Source organism: Lytechinus pictus, chromosome 2 (assembly GCF_037042905.1).
Source record: "Lytechinus pictus isolate F3 Inbred chromosome 2, Lp3.0, whole genome shotgun sequence".
Classification (NCBI taxonomy): domain Eukaryota; kingdom Metazoa; phylum Echinodermata; class Echinoidea; order Temnopleuroida; family Toxopneustidae; genus Lytechinus; species Lytechinus pictus.
In genome coordinates this window covers 69,205,630-69,223,033 of record NC_087246.1, presented here as the reverse complement: position 1 = coordinate 69,223,033, position 17,404 = coordinate 69,205,630, and the positions used below count along the sequence as shown (strand labels likewise).

The window sequence follows — 17,404 nt, the reverse complement described above, 5'->3', positions numbered from 1 at the left end:
AAAGAATAGATTGCACTTCAAAATGTCCCTTTCAAATCAGTATTAATAATTCCTGCTCAAACTTCAATAAAACTTCATGAACGAATTGTTCATAAGATTATATAGTGTTTTTTTTAATATTAAGGCGCTAAACTGTAAATTTTCAGATTGGAATAATGCTTTTTTTTCGGATAATCAAACTGAACTTCTCAGCTCGCGCTTCACGCTCGTATCATTATTGTTTAGTAAATACCTATCCTAGTTATTATGATTACAATGAGGGCAATAGATTACCATGTCTAGTTTTAAAGTCAGAACTAAAAAAAATTCAGCTCGCGCTTCGCACTCGCATCAATGATTAAGTTAGAAAACTATCCTTGGCTAGTCATGATTACAATAAATGCTTAAGAATGTCCAGAGTTTTAAAAAAGGAAAAATGAAAAAAAAATCTTGTTTGTGAGAATAAAGCTAAAATGTAAATAAAACTTCAATCTTTAGTTCGGAATACCTCGTCAAAAACCAAGAAAAATTAGCTTTTAGCGGCCGATAGGGAAAAATTTGGATGAAAAATATATTTCCGCCCCCCCCCCCCCCTTTTGCGAAAGCTGGATCCTTCCCTGCTTGGTGTGATTAATGCTTATTTCACGAATTTCTAATGAACTTCGAGAGTATTTTCTCCTCTACCATTCCTATATAGCGATGACGATATGACATGGCTCTTAAATTTAGTCAAATTACAAAGTTTGTTTGTTCGGTATATACGAATTTGATAATCGAATGGATTTTCTTCAATCAGAAAGAGTCAAGTTATAAATGATTTTGCTCACTAGTATATAAAAATAGAATAAACCAGTTTATTTCAAATACACTCTAACAAAAGGATAAGAAAGAAAAGACGACCACTCCTGGGCCTCGTTTTACGAAGAGTTACGATTGATCTAATCGACCACAACTGCAGTATAAAGCCAGCAACGTCAACATCTAAAATGCATGTTTTGTTCAAAATATTTTCTAGTAATGCTGAATATTCTTACATTTATGTTTTCTTGAAAATGTAGTGTGCTTCTTTTTGTTTACAAAGGACATTGTGCAAAGTTCCTGTAAAAAAAAAATGTGGCATTGACGGATTTCCATACAGTTGAGGTTGATGGATCATCGTAACTCTTTGTATAAGACGGGGCCCTGTTTATCAACGACGTGATACTTACTTTCTCCTAATGTAATGGTCAAACTGTACCAAATCATTAGTCTAACACAAACAATTCACACCGTAAAACACCATCGTTAAAAAAATCTGATGTATGTCCATGCATCTATTTAATATCTGACACGATTATTCTTAACCAAACTTTAAAAAGAAAAGAAAAAACTTATAAAAATATATGAATATCTTTTGTTAATTTGTATTTAAGCAATGCTAACCGTTATAGGATGCGATAAACATAAATTATGCGTTAGTAATACTGTATATAAACTTTAAGAATTCTTAACATTAAAATCAGGCATTTTTAAGATTAGTTCAGATTGAAACATTTAAAAAGTTTTCCCCATTCCTGTACTCAATACAGTCCGAATAATTATGGTGAAGTACTGGTGTCAGACCATGAAGGAAGTTTTAACTTTATTATTGTGGAAATGAAATACCATCAATCTTTTTCCTGAATTGGGGAAAGACAAGTGAGAATCCCATTTTTGTTTCTTCTACTTTTTTTAAAGTCATATATATCTAATAAGTCGGTGCTTTGTCGGTGAAAAAAGGGGATCATCGAGTGCATGAGTACTGGACACGTACAGTCGGTCAGTCGATGCTGCTATAGCGCCCTCTGTCTTTTTGCCATGCATAGCAAATATACGTTAGTGTCAATATTGCATTTTCACCATAGAGATATGTTACTAGTAAGTATAATATCTCTATGATTTTCGGATTTTCACCTAAATTTATTTGATGTGGAAACTTGAAGGGAATCGAATCCCGGTCTTTCTTTGTGCAATCGGTCGCTTTAGACCACTGGTCCAAGGCACCAGCCATGAAATTTCAAACATGCTCGATCATACCACTGCACTATATTCTACGAAAAAAAAAATGGGTATGAAGACTCCGGGGGCGGGAGGCAGCATCCGCGAGAATCGTAAGCACCCTAATCAAGGATTTTTTTAGATTTAGATTTGTTTATTTCCGTTCAACAAAATAAACAAAATATAATCGAAGTAATAGTGCATATACAAAACAATATAGACAGTTCAATGACAAATGAACTGAACAGAGGGAGTTGCAAAGACAAGCGATGCTTGTATAAAAGGCAAGTCCCTAAACGTTATACTGTAGTTTCAATACTAATTAACAAAGCTATATACAATAATGGAGACGGAGACGAGCTAACAAGGATTCAAAGGCAGGCCGCCAGGACACTCTATAAACGTCAATTTTTTGCAGATGTTCCAGATTTGAGAAAGATGAATGGGGTCCAGTATTTTTATCCGTTTTCATTTCAGGATAACTTCCTAATGATGTTTTAGTAAAGGTGTTGCACAACAGCTTAAAAGGATATGTCTCCCGTTAATATGGAGGAATAACCGTCGGTGCAAATTACATACTCTAATCACGTTTTATACCACTTGATTTAGGGGGGGGGGGCCTTTTGTTTTTGTTTTTTTTTTGCATTTTTTGACACTCGATTCGCGTTCCGCTCCTATCCGCGAAAAACACCCCCTTTCTTTTCTCTTTTTTTTTGTCGCGGATGCTGTCCACTGTCCAATGACCCTAACAATGGGTGTTAAACCATCTGCAGCAGTGCACCATCACAGCCATCACCTTCATCAAAATCATCGTCGTCGTCATCATCATCACCACCACCATCACCACCACCTTCATTGCCTCCATAATCATTGATCACCATCTGCACCACCACCAACAGCATCATCACATTCTATTTCATCCCCTTGTGATGACCTTGAGCATAGTTCTTAATATTCTAACCTTCATGACTTCATGTATTGTTCATCACACACCCAATCCTTCTCATACATACTTTTCTCGATCAAATCCCACCCCATTAAAAGTATAACGATCATAATAAAACGCATATTATTTTAGTCTAGACGATTCGCCTGTGCAAAATCAGAGCGAATTTCCGGTTGACGTATTCACAAAAGGCTTATGTACATATTTTGCAGTGCATTGTCGAGTTGTATGACATGGGCCTAGGGGCACCCCCCCCCCCAAAAAAAAAAACGACCAAAGAAGGAAGGAGAAAGGGTGAAATATTATATTTTCTGGATATCGTATCGACATCTATTTTAATATTAAAAAGGTCAACATTTCTCTCTCTCTCTTTCTCTCTCTCTCTCGACTTTTTAGAAACTTTGCCCAATATACCATATTCTGCCACGTCACAACTTTTAGCTTATTACGCCATTTACTTTAAAGATAATGATAATTATCATCTATATTAGATGGCTTTTGTCATGGGATACCAGAAATATTCCACACCTTAGGGCCAATATTGCATTTATCTCGATTCGTGCACATATAGTCTAATATTCGTGGAATATTTCAGTTAATTCTAATGTCCATTCTGAGCTATATCCAATAATTATCATATGCCCTCAACCCACGTGCCCGTATCCTTATCCTCCTTTAACCACAATGGACTATACGAGACATAAGGAATAATGGGGGGGGGGGGAATCCGTTTCTCGGATTTAATTCTATATAGTTGATGAATTATCATACAACCTGTTTAAACAAGAACAAATTGTTTACAATGATAAACTGAACAACGGGTTGTTCAGTCAATATTGTAAGCAATTATTAGCGTTGTCTCTGTGTACAATTCACAAAACAAAGCAGTACGGAGACGACTTTATTTCATATGTACAATTCAAAAACTTTTTTTATTGATACATGCAAAACTTAGAAAATGCATAATACATGAATAAAGGGTGTGCTTTTAAATTACAAAGCGAGAAGGGAATGAATACAAAAAGGAGCTGGTACAAGAGATAAACCTAATTGTTTTAAAAATCACAATAGCAATACAGTATTACCTTAAAACCTGAACAAATACGTATAGAATTTCATCCTCAAAATGAACACCATCAATAAATATTGTTCATACTCACGTTAACATTTCCAGCCACAATAAAAATATTCTAAAGATGACCTCAATTTTTTAATTGAATTTCATGAGAAGTAAAGAGTCTCAGTAGAACAGACATAGCTCTGATACGTAACTGTTACGTAACAAGTAATAGTGACATGTAACTCGACACATAAAAAGCAAAATCAGACTCTATATCTTAAGAGGAATTTACTGGAATCTTGATTCCAATTTAAAAGGGTCTATCTAGCGTCATTTCATTTTCGTCACTACTACAAATACATTTAAGGGCTATTAGCATGCAGTCAAGTGCACCAGACCTAGTCCCCATTTGTAACAGTGGAAAGTAAATAAATCAATAATGACTGCAAGATTAATGTTCCCTACAACATCAATAGTATGTTCATGGAAAATTCGAAAGTAAAAAAAGATGGCTTATCAAACGTTTATATTTAAAAACAAAATTCAAAAGAGGGTACATAACAGGGTGAAATGATGGAGAGCATATTCAATGAAAATATCAATTACACTAATAAAAAACAAATTAACATAATATACCCGTTTTCTAAACAAACCATTCAAATAGAATTTTGGATGGATTTTAACGCAATAAAATAATACAGCACAGAGAAGGATCATATATTAAATTATACCACATGCTTTAGATGGTGTGAAAATTAAATAAAAAGCGACAAGCACCGGGTCAACGCATTTTTTTAACTTTTTATTTGTTCTTCAGCCAGTTTATTGATGTGCCGAGATGTTGAAAGACAGTGCTAGCCAGATTCTATTTATTCATTAATATTCTTTTTTTTTCTTCTTTTTTTTTACAAGTTTGAATCAAATCCACAGCTATCTAGCACCGTCTGACAAAGAATTTGCAGCATGCACTTCTGTGACGCTCACAGTTGGCCCAAAGTGTATTTACGCGCATACTGCAAAACATAAAGAAGCGGCTCTGCACAAGCGTATAATATATATATTTTTAAAAAAGAAATAACCGCATCCAGACGTTTAGTTGTACGGCTGCTCGCTGCACACCATGCGATCCGGAAATGACTCGACTAGGACCTGATTTTATCAAATAAATCAATTTAGCATTAAATATGAAGGTTCAAAGAGTAAAATTATCTCTTTTTTTAAAGTTTGGAATAATAAATGGAATACTAGAATCACACTTTGCTTTATTGAAAGCCTTGTGTCAGAAGTTCAAATGAGCAAGATTACGATTTAAAACTGAATCCGCTTTCATTCCTAGCTATAGAGAGAGGCTTACGTGTAATATAATTTTTATTCAATATTCATATCACTATTAGGATCTTTAATCCCTAAAATCTCACTGGTCGGAATGAGGAATGACTACATATAAAGCAATTACCCCCCCCCCAAAAAAAAAAAAGATGGTGTAGTGTGTGCTAGGCTGTAGACGAAAGTCAAACAGCCAACAGTATCATAGAGAGTAGTGTGTGGCGGGTCCTTCTACGACAAAGAAATAGGGATTTTTAAAGGAAACTTAAGGTTGCATCAACACACATCAAGAGTGACAATGATGTCATTCACGTTTTTAACAAAGACACATTCTTATATACAACAGTTTATAATGTCCAATTACATATCATATCCTACATAATATCATCATCTACGTATTTAGCGTATCAGAGGCATCAATAGTTTTCTCTCTCTGAACTATTTTACATTTTACATCGACGTCATTTACAAATATAGTACATTTTGTAATATCAAATACTATCTTGCATGGACAGGACTTCAAGACAATCATGAAAAGCTAAACATTGGGCAACGTACGAAGCATAAACATTCGATTAGGAATCATTTGAATTGTAGAATGGTTGATTCCAAATTGTATAATACAAATTGAATTGATTAAGAAACGACAAAATGTACACATATAAAAATTACCTTAAACGGCGTCATATAGATCAGAAGAATAGAGGAACAAGGAAAGGCAAAGAAGGAGATATATTAAAAAAAGAAGAGAAAGAGAATGAATAGATTCAAGAATGAAAAGGGATGAAAATCAAGATGAAACCTGATGGTACACATGTCGAATGTTTTTGAAAATCTTTCGATTTTTCGTTAACTACAATCAATAAAAGGCTGAAATCAATCATTAATTTCCCCAGAGTATAAAAACGTACAATCCACTGGTAGTATAGATAACCATGCATCTAAATAAAACAACATACTCAAATCTATTTCGTTTTGTCTACTTTGTAACACTAACCTAATATCATTAATTATCGGGAAATACACTAGCCGATATTGTGCAAATAAAAACGGACAAAAAAATCACAAAACACTATGACAAGGGCGAAAAAAAGTTGTAAATGCAGAGAATGTTCAATATACATGTAAATGTTTTGGCAATATATTAATATTATATTCATTTAAATGTTCAGCTCTGTTCACTTCAGAGCCAGTAAACTTTGGTTATACTTCATTCACACATAAAAATAGTTGTGAATAGATAATTTGGAAAAGAAATCAAATATGTAAAATATACATTTTGAAATTGGCCTAATGAAAAAAATTCAGAAAAATTCAAATAACCCTAATTTTCTACTGGGAAAAAAGTGAATGTCATAAAAAAATATACTCATATCCACAATTCATGATCTTAATCGTCAATGTTTTTTATTTCATTATTATCATTATTACTACCGTATTTCAATTTCATTTTTACCCCCCCCCCCAAAAAAAAAAAAAAAAAAAAAAAATCAGGTATGATATAACTGGATATGCTATTCACCTTTCATTAAAGAGGCAGTGTTATTTCTTTCTTATATATGCAATATGGGGTACATTGTCAAATATATCAGCACAATTTTATGGCGTTCACTTTAAATTTACCATCCACAAGACGCATCTCCTATCCATATGTAATGTAACATATCCACGTCAATCATTAATGTTACATATTTCATGAAATATATCCTACAATCAGTCCTCTTTACAATCACAACTAGCGTCAGCTCACTGTACAATAAAGTGAAAACACAGCCTAAAACATCGCATGGTTGGTATATTCCAAGTTACTTTCTATTTAAACAAAAATTATTTCCTCGTAAGTTCCCGTGCATACCTGGATTCCCTTAATGTGCAAATTATTCACTCGGAAAACCATAAGGGATTTTACATGACAGCTTTCTTATTGAATTATGTTGTAAATGCACACAGAACACTTATGATGAAATTACAAACAAGAATGATCCTTTATTGAACAATGCGACGCAGCGGTGTGCGATAATTGTATTTGAAAGTGCAATACCGTGCCTTCTCCCTCTCTCAGCGTTTCCGGAGGATTGTCACCATGGAAGTTATCATCTCTTACTTCAGCACACAGATACTTTATTAGGAGAGATGTCATTCCTTTGCCTCAGCAGCTCTACTCAATAATAAATTCCATGACGTCATTTCCTAATGGTGTACTCTGCTACCACAAAAAGATCTGTAAACAAGCCTGATTTACAATCACAATGTCAGTGTGATATTTATATATTTTTATTATTATCAGAACCTACAAAACTGTGATTCCATGAAGGCAAAGGAAATGTGCACACGTTGAACATCCTATCATGCAAATTTCTACCTTCTCATTCAAACAATGATTAGTTTATTTTTGTATAAATACATATGATATAAAGGGTCGGAGGCCATTTGCATCTGGAAATATCAAGAAGACTGAATATTGGATGCTCTATTACACAGCCTTCAGCCTATGAGACTTATCATCTTTATGCAATACTCTGGTATGGATTAAAAAATTCACTGCACATTCATGAAAGGCTTGTTTTTTTTCTTCTTCTTATTTCGCTGCAATTTGTTTTTGGTGGGGGGTGGGGCACTTCTCATTGTAAGATTGAAGTGAGTAATGAATAACACAGTTGGCAGCAAGAAATCCACAAAAGTGGTAATTTTAGATTAATCCAAGTTAATCTAGGGTTAAACTTTAACCCTAAAATGGCAGGGGGAGTTGGATCATCCCCTTCATTTGTTACACAATTTATATAAATTCCACCCACAATGTACATATCAATGTCTTGTGGAAATAAGCTTTGAAATGTCTCAACTTTCTAATTTTCAATGTAATTTTGAAAAAAAAAATCCAGTGTGATGCTTGTGTTTATTTTATTGATATTTCTTCAAAATCACTACTTTTTTTAGAAGGAATGGTCCTTTAGAGGAAAACTAGAGTGAAAATATTGCAAGTTTTCTAATTCTTTATATCTAAAACATATGTCCAACAAATAACAGCTGAAATATATATAGTTTTGTATCTGTTCATCCACAAAATGTTAATTCTTGGTGACATTCGCTTCTTTTTTTAAAATCATAATAAAACAACATCCTACACATTGTAAGACAATAGGAATTTACATAGTCAACCAGAAAACAAACATTGGTCCCATAAGAAAAAAGTTCAATACAAATATAGTATATAAAATTCCCATAATGTTTGAAACAATTTGCTAATGCTCAGTTCATTTTCATGTAATTGGAGATTTCTTTTTCCAAAACACTGACAATACTATTTAAAACAATGATGCTGACATGTATAAAGATAGGAAAAAAATCTCAGTTCTACATCTTTGGCAATTGTAGAATATAGTTTTGAATGGAAAATAAGCTGGGCTAATAGGATATTATACATCTTTTTGTATATTCATTACATTAATTCATCAATACAAAAGCTACATTATTTTAATATGAGCTAAATACTAGCTCTATATACATTGCCACAAGCATAAGTGACCTGTATGTCCCTCCATTATCTAATTTTCTGATGTGGTGAGCATCTAATACCTGTACCAAATAAAATGACCATTCATATTAGCAAAAAATGAATATCATTTTCACACTGACAGAATGACATACACCATAAACAACATATAAATAATAGAAAAAGGTGAGTTTTTAAATTAGATATCTGCTACAGTGCAAAAGTACATCATAATTCTTATGCAATGTGATAGTCATAATATAACCTGGGGGTGCATTCCTAGACTTTCTGCGGGAACTCCATCCTCCCGTTTTCATAGTTATACGCTACACTGTATCCCCCATTGTGGAAAGGAGGGTAGCCAGGTGGAAAGTTAGGGTAGGGCCTCCCTGCCGTGTTGCCGTTTGACGCTTGCGATGAATACGACGAGTAGTTGGAATTGTGGGAAGGGTATGAACCTGGTCTTGGCGTAGGGGGCGCCCTGTATTGCGCCTTCTGTTCTGATTGGTTGTTTCGTTTGGAGCAGCAACAGCAGCAGACTATACATAGAACAACTAGACAGAGAAGGAGAAGACCCACTGCAGCACCTATCGCAGCCATGACAGGTACGCCTAGAGTTTCGATACCCTTCTCAAAAATATTGGTAGCTGCACAGAAAAATAAGAAAATATTCATAAATAATTAATAAACTGATATCACACAAATTTCTGCTAAAAGCTGATAACAGTACAACTGCATCTGATTACAGAAAAAAAAAGCCTACAAAATTTGGGTGTTAAAAAGCATTGTCAGGTTATCTTTACTCATTAAGTATATTTCAGTAATGTTGGACACACAAAATCTGTCCAAATAAAATCCCTGTGAAAATTCAGCTTACACAGTGAGATCATGATATATTCTTTGGATGATATGGAGTGTTTATAGCATGAATAATATGAAATTGGGAAATATGTAATTATTAGTACACAGAGTTGTTAAACAAAATTATTCATCAGCATGATAATCTAAAGCACATTGCAAAAAGAATTACATGGATAAATTTTCATGCAGGCAGCAAACCCATATCCTACTTCATATACATCTATAAAATTTCATCAAGTTCCTGGGAGGTTCGCAATTCAGACCACCTTAGTAAAGTCCCCAAAACAAGGGTCTGTGCCTGAAAGTTTGTGATGACCAAGTGGCAGAGTTTGTGCATGGCAATCAGTAGAATACTGCCCTCTACTGTCCACAGATGGCAAAATCCATATTACACTCATTCCAAGATTTTTTAAAACCATACTACTTCACAAAAAAACAAATCTCATGCAGTGTATGTAATCTTGAAAATGCCTTTAATATCACTCCAGGCCCCCCGTCCTACAAAGAGTTGCGATTGATCCAATCAACCACATCTATGGAAAGCCAGCAGTGTCAAAATCCATTATGCATGTTTGTTCAAAATATTTTCTAACTATGATGTATATTCATACATTCAACGTTTTTTTGAAAATTCAGTGTGCCTCTCTGTTTACAAAAGACTTTGTTAAAAATTTCCTTTAGAGTATATCTTATGACAATGATGGATTTCCATGGAATTGAGGTTGATCGGATCAATCGTAACTCTTTGTAAGACGGCACCCAGATATTGTCATGCAAAACTTTGTTGTACTTACATGATTTACAAAAACTAAGTTCTTCGTCACTATCATCGTTACAGTTTGGCATACCATTACATGTCAGTGAGGAGTCTATACACATTGTACCATCGTTGCACATGAAGCAGTCTGGTGTTCGCTCTGTAAGGGAAGAGAAATATCACTTGGATTGTCTATTTCATAGCGATGGTGCAGGAAAAATCAATAATCAATTATGATTCAATAATCATTGCATCATTGATCAACTATTGATCAACAGCAATATTTTTTTTTTGTATTTGGCCCCATCGTACTAACTAGCTGTTATACGAATAATGTGTTCATATTAAAACGTGAATCTGATTACATTGAATCTCCTGAAAGTGTTGGGATCATAGAAATCTGTTCGACTTGGGCAAAATTTTAATTAGAATGGGTCAATAACATATATTTTGTACAATCTAGTTTGAAAAATTGCTTTGACTTAAGTGATTATTTGACTTTGAGAAGGTCAACATATTTTACTCTAATCACTCGGGCCATCTCTGGACTTCTGAATGAATACAAAGGAGGAATAATCATACTTAATAAGAAGTGTGTTTACATTTACCTTGTGGATTTAAGTAGGCTGTAAATGTGAACTTGATGCCATTATCTGGGCTTGGGTATTCATCTGTTTTAAATCGTACAGTGACCACATTGCTAACGGACTGGTAGTCATCTGGAAATTTGCCAGTGCCGCCACACAGCCGTACCTCTGGTGACAAAATGTTGCTTTTGATGAGAAAGAGGTTACCAGATTCATAGATTGACAGCGAATCGCCCTCAGACCGACACCTTCCCTCACGGCTGTCGTATGACCGTGCAACATCAAAATAGTCAAACCTGAATGCAAAGAAATACCCAGTGGACATGAAGCAACGAGTTAACTTTCCTGCAACATAACATAAACAGAGTGTTTCTTCCACAACCGAATCAGATGGGGGAAGAATAGTAACTAGGATACAGGTCAGTGATGTCCACTTCTAAAAAAGCAATACAGGGAGTGTAGTGATCAACCAATTATTTCTTCACCTTGGTATTTCAAACCCACAGCACAGATTCAACAGGGCATTTTGGTTAATGGGTGCTTCCTCTACACCCTTATATAGAAATGGTCAAAATAACAATTATGTTGGCGATTATATGTCAATATTATCCAAATCATTGGAATCTACAAATATATTGGTTGAATTTAATCACTATTTTGGGTCAGACCCATAATTAACACAGTTTGGCTATTCCGGCAATGAGTAGATCAGTTGACTTAGTGAGTTGAACAGAATATGCTCACTGAAACGTCCGGGTGCATGTCACAGCCCCTTGAGCACTAAATAAAAAGAAGGCCTACCTTATATTTATATGTTGTCCTTGTTTTGCATTCACAGTAAATGTGCAGTCCATATCACTCTGATAAGGCTCGTTCTCTACGTCAAAATGCGAGGCAACTTTCCCTGCAACATCAGTCACATTCTTTGGTAAGCATAAAAGGGAAGGTACACGGTCTTGGATGAATACTGTCAAGAATGAGAGAAAAAAAATTAATTAATAACATTGTTTGCTAATCTCTAACTTTTAGCCACTATGCCAAATACACATTGAAGAGCACCATCTCCTGATCAAACTTACACGAGAGTACCTCATGACAACCCTGCATCCCGATGAAATTATGATATCTTGTTTTATTGCCCTCTATCCTACAATATATATAGTCAGAACAATGATGAATAATTAATACTTAATAATAACAACAATTTTTTTCATTAAAAAATCTTATGTAGAATGAATACAAAGTTTAGTTCAGACTTCAGATACATTGTTTATACATTTTAATGTCTAATATGTAGAAAGGTCAAGTGGGGCCTGCCCTTGATGTACAAGAACAACACACAGGCGGAAAAAATGAAGAAAAAAAAACTAAATAGCATTAGTAAAAAAATTGGCGGTCTATGATAATAACATCAAAGGTTGTCAGAGAAGTTTATCACGATTCATTTACTTGATTGAGTTCAGTCATGCAATCAGGCAAACTCAAGTCTTTGCGATAGATGATTAGAATGTACAACAATGTCCTCAATACAAATTAGATTTTTTCCTTCTCTTTTTTATATTATACTTAATTGATACTTTAATAATTCGTTATTATCCATTCTGCTTATAATATGATTATATGTTTAATATATGTTTCGGTTTGTCATATTTTCAAGCATTTTTTTTTGCTTACAATGGCAATCAATCTTCTGCTACTAATTTTATGCTAAATGATATATGCCTGATTTATTGTCAATATATACTTGTTATATCTATGTTATATTATATTGTTATGTAGAAGAAAAATAAAATCAAAATCAAATTGGAGGGCAATTTATGGATTTTCGACATTTAGAAAACATCCAGTTAATTAGCTACTGTGATGGTACAACATTTTACATTGATATGAATAGCAATAAAAAATGCATTTATTATTGGAAAAAAGTGGAGATTGAATAACTGAGAAAATGAGAGAGGATGAATGAGAAGTTGAAAAATATAATCGAAGAAAAAATGTTAATCATCAGAGCACATGGAGAAGAAGAAACACTAAATGCGAGAGTTCCTTCAAATGCATCCTGTAGCAAATATCACTGACCGTACTATTGAATGTAGGACAAATATAAAGGGGGTTGGCTGTCCATACACATAATGGTCACCTCTTTCATTCGCATCTGCATGCATCTAACTTCTTGGAAAGATGGCTGAGATTGTGCCCATGGTAGGGAAACTGTCCCGAAAGTAGGAAGGCATGTTATATGATGATGAGGATGCTGTTGAATGGAACTTTGACATGGGTTTAACATGTTGCAATTATGTCCCTTATGAATACTAGAAATGAAGTGGGTTTTTTTAAACCGTATACAACACTATCTTTGGGCTGCAGTCAGTTGAACTCCCAATCATTAAATTTTGTTGCTTTTAGAAACAAATACAAATAATATTTTACAAAATAGTCCTTCAACCTCCAGCAGATGGACATAATGTAATATTATTAGTAGTGTGAATATTGGATTTTTTTTCATTTTTTCTTATCATTATCTTCTTAATAAAATCATGTATTTATTCTTTGTTGTTATTATCATTACTATAATTCATCCTTTTTCAATTAGTATCAATATTCTTTCTTCCAGGGGTGAGTGGTCACAAATAAAAAGATCTGAGAAAAGCTGTTGAAAAAAATTGAAATAGGAAGAGCTCCCATACTTTTTTGTAGAGGAAAGCCAAAAATAAGCTGAAATCAGCAAAAAATCTGAACCGTCATACCCCTGATTATTCTTCTTATTCGGATTATTATTTTTATTATCACTATTAGGCCTATTATTATTATCATTATCATCATCATAATCATTATTATTTTGGGAGGGAGTGGGTATAATCGCGCAAGTCATTGTAAGTTATTCTAAACAATATTTCACAAAGCGCCTGGTTATCAGTATATCATTGATACACCTCAATCAGATGATAATTTTGCTATTTTGTTTGTAAAGGTCACAGAGGGCACGCGTTCATTTCTTCCATATTATTATCCGATTCGAAATGTCACGGACGACAATTTGGCCGGGGGGACACTTATCACACCGTCACACTCACCCTCATTGTACCCAGTGAGTCATCCACGATGCCCATTTTACAAAGTAGACACACACTAGCCATGCACGGTGCGTGCGATGCAACGGTCCCGCATAAAACAGCCTCACATGGGAGTCTCTCTGTGGCGCCCGCAATACATTTTCGTCTACTGCTGAAGGCTAAAATAGCAACGGATGGCGACCAAAGAAAAATGGGGTTACACTCAAGATTGATCATATCATAGTCATAAATAGGATGATTAATAAGCTTTCGAGCACGGTCAAATGGTCAAACTATTGTTCAGGGAGACACACGGCTATATTTTATGGGTGCTATTAATCCTGTCCATGATTCAATAGAAATTAATCGGGGTAAGAAAACAATATTAATGGCGCCACGTTCATTGTCCATTAAAATAATATTGCGACCATTTCGATACTAGTTTTCGTGACGTCATCTCACATATCTCCGGAAATATATGATTTTTTTCACGACAATAAAATAAGAGGTGTTGCGTTGTCTTATTTTGTAGTACGAAGCACAGGCCTGTATCGTACCATGTACTTGTGATCATGGTGGTGACGGTAATTTTTGTAAAGGCGGGGAAACATAGTTTATCAAGGAGTTGAAAGTAGAGGGTTTATCCCTTACATTTTTTATTCCATCCCGTGTATATGTTTATATAGCAGACTAGAGGGATACTCAGTTGACAGGGTACATTGCTTTATAAACGGAAAGTATAATCGAATCCCAACTAGCAGAAAACTTACAAAAGTTGAACCATTTTACCTGGTCAAGCATTTGGATATATAGTAACAAAAAAGAATAGAGAAGGGTAATGTAAGTGATATAGAATAGTAACTATCTGACTATCGTGTTTTATACAGGGGTCGCTGGAAGGTCATATAACTATTAAATGAAATGGACGCCCGAGGTAAATTAGAGTATATTCAGATTAATAACGCTTGGAACAGAAAATCATATATTCTTCTAATTATTCCGTCCGCAAACACCGCTCAATGCAGACTGAAATATCGTTGAATTAAAGTGAATATATTATGGGCAGACGAATGGAAAAGAGAACGAAATGAGCAACGGATGAGTGAAAATTGTAGGTTTAAAATTTGATTCGATCAATGACGCATAGTTTAGGGTGGAAATTGGATTGATGACTGGGGAAAATGGGTTTGCGAGGGATAGTTAAAAATCTCAAATTCATTCCAAGCGATTGTTGAGCTAACTGAAGACGAAACGCACGTCTATGCTATCAGAATATTGGGGTCAGCCCGAGGCCATACGATTATTATGTAAATTACTTTGACATGGTTTTGTCCAATGGAGAGAGGGAGTCCGTCTGCCCCTCTTTGCAATCTATATACATAAATTAAACTACTTCTGAAAGTTGCAAGCTCTACAATTATTATTCAATTCTCAAATTAAGAACTGTGGGTATAATTCGAAGACGCATTTCAATTATCGGCTATGTACAGGCATCAAGAGCCAAATCTTACAGATAGTCGAGAACTTGCGAGTGTAATTAGTCTCGTGCAAGCATGCAAAGATTTTGGGGACATGCAGACGATTTTTTTATTGTCCCCAAGGACACCCTCGATATACTTCCAAGGATGTGTGAATTTTTTTTGGTCACATTATAGTTCCCATGGTTATCATGGTTGTGTCCATAATGCCCTGGCCTCAATGCAGCTTTTCAAACTAGGAGGGCACATCACGCCTAGAACGAAAAAAATATTTGGGAGCCAGCTGATGCCCATAATTATAATCATCTACACTATTCATAAATAATAATAACTTAATGAACACTATTTCAATTCGAGGAAAGAACAAAACTCGTATAACAAATCCTCAAAACAACGATTCAATACAGCGGCGTAACAAACCAGTCCTCGCGATAATGCTTAATAAACTTTTCTCAAATCGGGAAAACTGGCTTTTTAAGAGCATTCGGCGATCTGATATATCAATATAAATCTCATGCGAATTAAAAAAAATCTAACCTTTCTGGCTTTTAAATTTCATCGATAAAATATCGATTGCCTTTCTATAAATATCTTCTCTACTTTCTACCTCTCCAGCTTTATTCTTTCTCTGGTAATATCCCATGCAGTTGACAGTCCCTCTCTTATTTCAACTTTTCGACAATACGCGATCACAAAGAGCCGGAACCAAAGATACACATTCATCCTTGTTGGATAATGAGATGTGAGTCACAAAAAGAATTATTGAAAATATAATAAAAACGACCTATCAAAAACGATTTTGCGCGAACATCGAAATCGCATCCACCAGGCTGGCATTCACCAAAAACGGGTTAAAATATTTACGATCATACCTTTCAATATTCGGCGACAGCTCAAAGTTCATCCGTGTGGGATAAAAAAAATATGGCTTATGAGGAACCCTCAATTTTCTCTCCTGATTTACGAGGGTATCAATTCCACCCTTGTCTCAAAGTCAGTAAATCTATCACTCTAGCAGACATTGGATATGGTCTTCTCAAATTAATATGCTCATTGGGTTTTTTAAAAGGCATTTCTTGTCTACAGTTTGCCTTTTCACGTCGGTGTAAGTGAGGGGTGTGAAATAATAGTTGATTCATAACCAGAATTTGGCGAGCGTCTGACAAGAGAAATTATATTGCATCCGTCGATCCGAAATAAACAGCAAGCCAAAAACAGAAAAGAAACGTGACGAGATAAGAAAGAGGTTGAAGGGGGGATAGAAAGCAGGCATGGAGGGAGAAAGGATTACAGATGCATGATGATCATCATGGTGATGAATATTTCATGCCTCGGAACGCGACGAATTAGGAAATGCATCACACCATCTTTACAATAGGACAATGTCTGTATCCTCATATTCGGAGTGAGACTTCAACATCTACGTAAGACAACACATGTAAACCATGTATAATCTAGTCTGCCAATGACTTCTTTAGGTTTTGTGAATGGCAATTTTGTAGAATTCCACAAACAGAATTCTAGATAAAATTATCCATTAAATACAGTCATGAAAACAAGAGTGGACGATGCGTTTAAGTCCTGATTCAATTATCGAGCTGACAATATCAATAGTACTGGAATTACTGTTTCAAAGGAAACCGTTTCTCTTGCGCCCTCGACAAGGCACCCTCCCTTTAAGAGGTTTCTGATGCCTAATAAAGCCCGCGCATATTGCACAGAGTGAATGACTGTGACTATCTCAACTCATTAGACGAAACATAATTAGGTAAACCGATGAGGACATTCAATTTATTAAGCAGAGACACGCAGGCCAGTCCCTTCATATATTGCCTTCAACTAAACAAT

At 34.9% G+C, this 17,404-nt stretch overlaps 1 protein-coding gene across 1 annotated transcript; it reads right to left on the bottom strand.

Moving 5' to 3' along the window:
• Positions 1-7,916: 7,916 nt before the first annotated feature.
• LOC129255094 (neuropilin and tolloid-like protein 2) lies at positions 7,917-11,999 on the bottom strand (the record flags this gene model as incomplete). The annotated part of the gene is made up of 4 exons (XM_054893648.2): positions 7,917-9,467; positions 10,476-10,598; positions 11,047-11,321; positions 11,827-11,999. Coding segments are annotated over 4 exons (939 nt in total), but the record flags the coding sequence as incomplete, so codon positions are not given.
• Positions 12,000-17,404: the final 5,405 nt, after the last annotated feature.